The 7,710-nt window shown below is 69.9% G+C and overlaps 3 protein-coding genes across 3 annotated transcripts in view; 2 read left to right on the top strand and 1 right to left on the bottom strand.

Annotated features, from left to right (window-relative positions):
• The window catches only part of CHLNCDRAFT_17545 (hypothetical protein), a gene marked incomplete at both ends in the record, with an annotated part of 1,702 nt that extends 929 nt beyond the window's left edge, over nucleotides 1-773 (bottom strand). The window contains one exon of the mRNA XM_005850137.1: nucleotides 627-773. Within this exon, the coding sequence (XP_005850199.1) occupies nucleotides 627-773 (147 nt within the window). The remainder of the gene's footprint in view (nucleotides 1-626) is intronic.
• A 2,802-nt stretch (nucleotides 774-3,575) lies between these two features.
• On the top strand, nucleotides 3,576-6,734 carry CHLNCDRAFT_59612 (hypothetical protein). The gene is made up of 9 exons (XM_005850392.1): nucleotides 3,576-3,699; nucleotides 3,819-4,024; nucleotides 4,179-4,292; nucleotides 4,489-4,606; nucleotides 4,774-5,072; nucleotides 5,270-5,542; nucleotides 5,686-5,998; nucleotides 6,238-6,404; nucleotides 6,532-6,734. Exons 1-9 carry the CDS (start codon nucleotides 3,651-3,653, stop codon nucleotides 6,562-6,564), a joined length of 1,572 nt encoding a protein of 523 aa, XP_005850454.1. The 5' UTR covers nucleotides 3,576-3,650; the 3' UTR covers nucleotides 6,565-6,734.
• The window catches only part of CHLNCDRAFT_142416 (hypothetical protein), a gene marked incomplete at both ends in the record, with an annotated part of 3,464 nt that continues 2,458 nt past the window's right edge, over nucleotides 6,705-7,710 (top strand). The window contains one exon of the mRNA XM_005850391.1: nucleotides 6,705-6,783. Coding sequence (XP_005850453.1) covers nucleotides 6,705-6,783 — 79 coding nt within the window. The remainder of the gene's footprint in view (nucleotides 6,784-7,710) is intronic.

Raw genomic sequence — 7,710 nt, 5'->3', positions numbered from 1 at the left:
CATGTCAAACTCGTCGTCTGCGGCAGCGGGGGGCGGCGGCAGCGCATGGCGCGCGAGCGGCTCGTGCGGTGGGGCAGGGGCGGCAGGCAGACAGGCAGGCGGGCAGAGGCGTGCAGGCGTGCAGGCAGGCGTGCAGGCGTGCAGGCAGGCAGAGTCAGGCAGGCGCTGCCCGCTGCTGGGCCCGCTGCCACCTCCCACCCACTCCATCAGCCCCCCAGCGCCCGGCACGCCCCCTTACTCCCCCCGCCACGCCCCCTTACTCCCCCTGCCCCGCCACCCACCCGACTCGTGGACCTGCCCCGCCCCGTACGGGTCCTCATCAAAGTCGTCTGCCTCCGCCGCCGCCGCCGCCTCCGCCAGCTTGTGCCTCTGCGCCAGCTCAGCCAGCAGGTCGGGGTTGCCCAGGTCGGACAGGTCATCATCCACCTCCTCGCCCTTGATCATCCTGTCCCTGCGGGAAAAGAGCGGGAGGCGGGGAAGGCGACAGGCAGGGCTGGCGGGCGCGTGAGGCGTCAATGGCAGCTGGGGCAGGAGAGCGCAGCGGCGCTGGGGAGTGCAGCCCAAGGACGGCACGCTGTTTATGCCTCGTGCGCTGGCTCCCCCCCGCCGCCCCCGCCCTCAGGTACGTCCCACCTGAGCGTGGCGAGCCGCTTGCGCACCACCGCGCGGTGCTTGCCGTAGTAGACCACCACCTTGAGGCCGGGGCACCAGCGGCGCAGCTCCCGCTGCCAGTTCTCCAGCAGCGAGGCGGGGACCACCACCAGGTGGGGGCCCGGGTCCTTCTCCAGGTGGCGGATGCAGCCTGCGGGGGGAGGTGCGCGTGTGTGTGCGTGTGCGCGTGCATGTGTGTGTGTGTGTGTGTGTGTGTGTGTGTGTGAGAGAGAGAGAGAGAGAGAGAGGGGCGAGGGCTGGCGGGGCAGCCGGGCAGCCACACCGTCGGCCCCAGCCGATCCCGCGGAAGCGCCCGCAGGGAGCGCTGCTGCGTGGCGCGACAGGAGGGAGGGCGTGCATTCCCCCACCACACACCATGCCCACCACGCAGCCCCCCGCCCACACAGGCACCCGCCCGCCCGCCACCCACCCAGGTACGTGATGAGCTGCGCCGTCTTGCCCAGCCCCTGCGGGACACACGGCAGCACACGCGCGTGAGGCACAGCGCTGCTGCACTCGCTGCGCGCATGGGGGCAGCCCTGTGCAGCATGCCACCAGCTGAAACCCCGCGCAGCTTCCGCCCCGGCTGCCTCACCATCTCGTCCGCCAGGATGGCGCCGCTGACCTTGGAGCGGTACAGGAGCAGCAGGAAGTTGATGCCCACCTGGGGCGGGGGGATCAGGTGCAGGGGCCACGCGCAGGCAGCACGTGTTTGCGGCAGCGGCGGCAGGGGGGGGTTGTGGAATTCTGAGGGCAGGCCAGGCGCGCTCCAAAGGCAGCGGGGCGCGCTCGCCGCGCCTGCTCGCGCCGCCACCCGCCCCCCCGAGCCCTGGGCCCCGCCTCACCAGCTGGTAGGGCTTGAGGTAGCGCGCCGTGTCGCCGCACGCCTCAATCATCTCCGGCTGCTCCACCTGGTGGTACTCCACCTCGCCCTCGTCGTTGGTGGCGCCAAACCTGCGCCCCGCGGCGCCACCGGCACGCATGCGGCGGTGGGCGTGCAGCAATATGGAACAGGCTGGGCTGGGTGGGGGCGCGCCGCGGCGCAGGACAGCCAGCCACGCGCGCCAGGGCCGGCGCAGGCCGGGCGCGCGTCCCCTGTCCGCCGCCGCCGCCGCGCGCCGCGCCGCCGCGCACCTGTCGCCGTCTGTGTGCTTGCCCAGCGTCTTGCGCAGCATCTTGGTCACCTCCTCACACCGCCGCATCACCTCATCCGCGTGGTCCTTGGCCGTCGTGTCCTCCGCCACAAACTGGTGGTCGTAGTCGGTCTGGCGCCCCTTGTCCACGCTCACGCGCATCTGGTAGGCGGCCGCTGCGGCGTTGAGCTGGGCGGCGTTGTACTGCCCCAGCGCGCCCATGCCCATCTGCGGCGGGGCGGGCAGGGGAGGCAGGGTGGGCGGGTGGGGGGCTCACAGCGGGCATGCCCGCATGCAGGCGACTGCAGCGCCAGCAGGCCGCCTGATGCCGGCAGGCCAGCAGGAGGGGAGCAGGCGGCCAGCCGGGCGGGGGTACACCTCCAGGCCGGCAGGCCGCCAGGCGGGCAGCGGCCAGCACCTCCCGACAGCCCCCGCCCAGCCCCCGCACCTGCTGCTGCCTCTGTAGCTGCATGAGCAGGCTGAGCCCCTGCTGCTGCTGCTGCGAGTTGCCGGTGGCGGCCATGACGCCGGTGAGGCCCGCCGGCACGGCGCCGTACTGCTGCTGTACCTGCACCTGCTGCACCTGCTGGTACGACATCTGCTGTGCGTACCGCGGGTCGACGGCCTGCCGCTTGGCCGGCGGCTCGCCCTGCACCACGCCAGGCGGGCAAAGGGCCGATCAGCACGGCAGCGCGACACGGTGCCAACAGTGGTGACGCCTTTGCCACCGGAGGCGTCTGCCCCGGACCCCACACCCTCACCTGCGCCCCTAGGCTGCCTGCCATGGCGTACGGCATGCTGACGTTGGGCATGCTGGTGGGCACCGCGCCCGGCATGCCCGCCAGCCCCGCCAGCGCCGGCGAAGACTGCGCACCGCCCGTCGCTGCCTGCCGCTGCTGCTGCTGCATCATCATCATGTTGAGCAGCTGCTGCTGCTGCAGGTTGATGGCCGTCGGCCCCACAGCCTGCTGTGGGATGCCGCCCTGCGGCCCCGCAAAGCCGCCGGGGTAGGCATAGGCAAGGTTCTGCTGCTGCTGCTGCTGCTGCTGGAACGAGGCGGGCGTCAGGCCGCTGGCCGCACCCGCGCCGCCCGACCCTGCGGCCAAGAACGGACGGTTTGGGGCGTTCAGCGGCGGTCAAGGCCCGATACAAGCTCCAGGAGGCAGCCCAAGGGCCTCGGTTGGGGGTGCTTGGAGCCGAGTGAGCAGTCATGCGGGAACCACCAGAAAGCCCGCAGAACGGCTGCAGGAGCAAGGCTGACCACAGCCCTTCACCAGCTGACACCTCAAAAGTTTGCATGGCCCGGCTGCTGCGCTCACCACGCTCGCCGGGCCCCGCCTGCGCCAGGCTCCCCAGCCGCTGCTGGGTGGGCTGCTGCACAGGGGGCGGGGCTGTGTCCTGCAGTAGCGACATGAAGGACACAGGGGCTTCGCTCCCGCCCTCGCCATAGCCATCCATTTCCCGTTTGAGGGCCGCTATAGCTATTTGCCGCTGCAACTGGGCAGCTGGGTGGCCAGCCTGGCCCCTAAGCTGCTGAAACTGATAAACAGCAGTCGATCACCGAGTTGAAAGGCGCGCGACAAGTGCTGCAGACCAGGCAGGGGCCTGCAGCTGCTGTCTGGCAGTTTCAAGCCAATGGGTGGATGTGGCAGGGCGCAATGCGCTCCTGCAGGCTGCGCTGGCTGCGTTCTATGCGGCGCTTGCCTTCGTGCTGGAAGGCGCAGCACTCGCAGCACGGGATGACCATGGGGCGCCATCAGAGCGGTCACAGGGCTGCTGGCTGAGCCCCCTGGCCTCGCCGTTTCGCATCGCTTGCTGTGGGCCTCGACTGCACCCCTCGGCTGCCAGCAGTTCCCTGCAATAACCATGCGGCCCGCAGGCCTGCTGCATCGAGCTGCAGGCCTCCCATCTGCAGGCAAGGGAGCGCTGGGGCACACGCATTGGCCACTTGGTCCCACCTGCACTGGCTGGGTCTCGGGCTGTGGGTGCCAGCCCCCCTGAACACCTCTCTACCCTCCCCACACCACCGTGCAGGCCTAGCCACGCAACGAAGGCCGCGGTATGGTTCGACGGTCAGGGCGCAGGCAGCCAGCGCGACGGTAGTGCCGGGGCGGTGGCTAGGCCCGCTGACGGGCGTGGCGGAACAGCAGCAGCAGCAGGAGGAGGGCCCTCCTGTGTATGGCGTGGAGCTCACATCAGACCAGTGGGACCCGCTGGGCCTGCACCAGACCGTGCTCAAGGTGGGCAGCTGCAGGTGGCACACGGCCATACGGCACACGCCTCCTGAAGTGGTCGCGATGCAGCCTGCCGCATCCACTGCGAGGTGCTGCCAGTGCTTGCCAGACCAACTTGTGCTGATGATGCGCATGCGTCCACCCGCATGCCTGGGTGCAGGCAGAGACGCGCGGGCGAGGCCAGGCGCTGAGCAGCGTGTCGGGCGATCAGGAGGGCGCCACCTTTGGCGACTTCATCGGCGGCGACCTGCCCAAGAAGCTGGCGCTGCTGCTGGTGCGCGCGCTGCCCTGCTTGGCTGCAGGCTGTCGGCACGGTGGCTTGCGCAGCATGTGGCGGCACTGCTGCTGGCGGCCGAGTGCAGCCGGGTCGAGCAGACACAAGATCACTGCGCCGAGGAGCAGCCGTGCATGCTGGTGCGCCCGCTGACGGCGTGGGGCTGCGCTGCCTGCCCTCGCGGCGTGATGTGCAGGGCCTGATTGTGTTCAGCCGGCTGGGTGTGTACCTGCGGCTGCCGGGCGTGGATGTGGATGCGTTCAGCGAGGCCATGGCGGGGTCCGGCATCATGGGATACATCGACACGCTGAGCGGTGGGCGAGGGCGGGGGGTAGCGTGACTGTGCACGCGGCGCTGTGCCGCCGCAAGGCCGAGACCCAGCTGCTGCTGTGGCTCAGCGGATCCCAGGAGGGGAGCCTCATGCCTTGCCATCAGCCTGCGCATGCCGCCGCCCCCGCCCCCACACACACCGACCCCGCAGGCGGCTCCATCTCCAAGGTGGGCGTTTTCTCTCTGGGCATCGTGCCCTACATCAACGCCTCCATCCTGTTCCAGCTCCTGGCCACCGCGTTCCCCAGCCTGAAGAAGCTGCAGCGGGAGGAGGGACCGCAGGGGCGCGCCCGCTTCCAGCAGTACCAGAAGCTGGCGGCGCTGGCCTTTGCCGTGGCCCAGGCCGCCGGCCAGCTCACATACCTGCGCCCGTACGTCGCCGACTTCTCCGCCGGCTGGCTGGCCGAGAATGTGGTGCTGCTGACGGCGGGCGCCATGATCCTGGTCTACGTGAGCGGTGTGGGGTGGCGCGTCGCGAGGCGCCAGCCCGCTCGCTGTGCATGCGGCTGCCACCTTGGCGGCGCCAGCTCATTGCTGGCATGGGAAGGGGGAACAGGGCCCAGTGGCTGCCGTCCCCAGCCCTTGCTGCACCCGCGCCCTTGCCCCGCCCCCACCCTACTACACCCCCACACTCGCCCCCGGCGCAGGTGGCCGACACCATCACCGAGCTCAAGCTGGGCAACGGCACCTCCATCCTCATCTTTGCCAACATCGCCTCGGCGCTGCCCACCAGCGTGGGCGCCGCGCTGACGCAGGCGGCCGACAAGGACACCTCCGTGCTGGGCGTGTACGCGCTGTCCTGGTTCCTCACCACCCTGGGCATCGTGTACGTGCAAGACGCGGAGCGGCAGATCCCCATCACCTACGCCTCGCGCTACCGCGCCGGCGCGCTGCAGCAGCAGGCCTACCTGCCCTTCAAGGCGCGGCGGCTGTGGTGTGCTGTTGCGTTGGGCGTCCCCTCAAGCCTCGCCTCCTTGCCTTGCTGACGGCACATGCTGGCGGACCTGCCCAGGCCTCACCGCCAACACATGCTGCCGCACCACACACCCACCCCGCCCCGCAGGTCAACGCCACTGGCGTGATGCCCGTCATCTTCTCCTCCTCCCTGCTGGCCCTGCCCTCCTCCCTGGCCCGCTACGCAAACGTGCCCGCCCTCGAGTCGGCGGCGGTGGCGCTGTCCCCCTCCGGCGCCCTCTACCTGCCCGCCAACGTGGCGCTCATCGTGGCCTTCAACTACCTCTATACCTTCCTCCAGCTGGACCCCAAGGACCTCAGCGAGCAGCTCAAGCGCCAGGGCGCCTCCATCCCGGGCGTGCGCCCCGGCCGCGCCACCGCCGAGTTCATCACCAAGACGCTCGACCGCATGTCGGTGCTGGGTGAGGCGGGGCTGGCGCGGGCGGGTTGGGGGGGCGGACCTGGGGCCCAGGCTGGTGGGGGGCGGGGTGGTGGGGCCGGGTGGGGCGCGTGCCCGGTGCGCGCCTGCCCCAGGCGTCGCCGTGCTGCCGGGCAGGCCTGCCTTTCGCCCTTCATTGCGTGCGCGCACTGTGCAGCAAGCTCCCCCTTCACGCCCATGCGTCTGTCCCGCCCACCCTCCCCGCCGCCCCGCTGCCACCAGGCTCGGTGTTCCTGGGCGCGCTGGCGGCGGCGCCTGCGCTGGTGGAGAGCGTGACGGGGCTGCAGGCGTTCCGCGGGTTTGCGGGCACCTCTGTGCTGATTCTGGTGGGCGTGGCCACAGACACGGCACGCCGCTTCCGCTCAGAGCTGGCCATGTCCAAGTACAAGGTGGGCGGGGTGCCCTGGGCGCGGCACGGCACCCGGCAACCTGGCGTCCCCAAACGTACGATTGCGTGCTCGGCCCCACGCGCCCGCATCGGCGTCCCCTGCGCACCTCCTCTGGCCATTTGTGCAGGACATCGACCGCCTCTACGACGACCTGCGCTGAGCTGGCGTGGCGGGCCAGCACGAGCACGAGGAGCAGCCTGGGCTCACGCCGGAGACTGTGTGTGCAGCGGCGCATGTGGCAGCCGGAGGCAGTACCAACCGCTTTGCACCGTGCCTGATGCATGCATGGATGCGATAGCCATGACTCCTGCAGCTGCGTCCTCACTGGCCAAGTGCCTGGCCTACAGCAGGAGAGTGCTGCGGGGCTCCTTGCGAGGGGGTGCAGCCCGGCGGCGGCAGTGGGGGGGCGAAGAAGGACGGGTGGACGGGTGCCCCTGGTGCCTCCTGGCCGCCGCTGAGCATGTCTTCTGACCGAGTGCAGCCAATTGGGGCTGCCAGCTGCCAGAAAGGTGGAGTTTGAGTGGCAACATGCCGCCTCAGGCTGACCGCTCAGGCTGCCGCTGCAATCGGTCGTGGTGGCCATCCGTGGCCCAATGAGGCTGCGGACCCGCCTATTCGCTCCATTCTTCTTGAAGCTAGATTTCTTCCGCACAAAATCTTGGGTGTGCACGTCACCTCGGGCAACTGCCGGCTGGACCTATTACCAACCGCGGTTGCAATCCTGGATGTGTCACACCAGTCTGTGCTACAACACTGCAAGCGATCGGGAACCTCAGGCCCGCACAGCTGTCTGCAAGGCCACCAGCCCTGCAGCCATCCCACCACTCTGAGCGGCCAGCAGACCAAAGCGGTGAGCCAGACGTCGTTGTTGCACCGGATGGGCGGCCCTGCAGGCGAACAGCGCCCTGTTGCCGCCGTTGACAAGCGCCGGTCTCTGCATGGTGCACAGATTGTTTGCGCCCCTCCTGGGCGCCCCTGCCGTCCATCCTGTTTGCTTTGACCTCCTCAGCGCGGTGCATGATTGCCGGATCGCTGCCATGCCCCCGCAAAGCCCTACGCGCATGCCCTTGCACGTTTTGTGTCATCCCCCCTAGGCGCCCGGCCGCGCCTCCTGTGGGCCCCTCTCCCCTCCAACAAGCTCCCCGCCCCCTCCCTCGCCCTTGGGATTAGTATTGCATTGCTTCCGCCCCGCTGTTGCCGAGCGGACCTGCCCTTCACCCAGGTCGAAGCCAAGGCACGCGGTGCTTTTCTCTTCCCTCTTCTTCCCTGGGCCCTCGTCTCCTCCATCGCACATTACATCGCGCTC

This window comes from Chlorella variabilis (genome assembly GCF_000147415.1).
Source record: "Chlorella variabilis unplaced genomic scaffold CHLNCscaffold_4, whole genome shotgun sequence".
Classification (NCBI taxonomy): Eukaryota; Viridiplantae; Chlorophyta; class Trebouxiophyceae; order Chlorellales; family Chlorellaceae; genus Chlorella; species Chlorella variabilis.
Note: the sequence above shows the minus strand (reverse complement) of the source record. Positions and strands in the feature narration are given on the sequence as shown.

Excerpts from the sequence above, each read along its gene's own strand:
- CHLNCDRAFT_59612 (XM_005850392.1), top strand. The coding sequence starts at position 3,651 with ATGCGGCCCGCAGGCCTGCTGCATCGAGCTGCAGGCCTCCCATCTGCA. Across the intron at positions 5,073-5,269 it reads GCGCCATGATCCTGGTCTAC|GTGGCCGACACCATCACCGA; the intron begins GTGAGCGGTGTG and ends CCCCCGGCGCAG. Across the intron at positions 5,999-6,237 it reads CGACCGCATGTCGGTGCTGG|GCTCGGTGTTCCTGGGCGCG; the intron begins GTGAGGCGGGGC and ends CGCTGCCACCAG.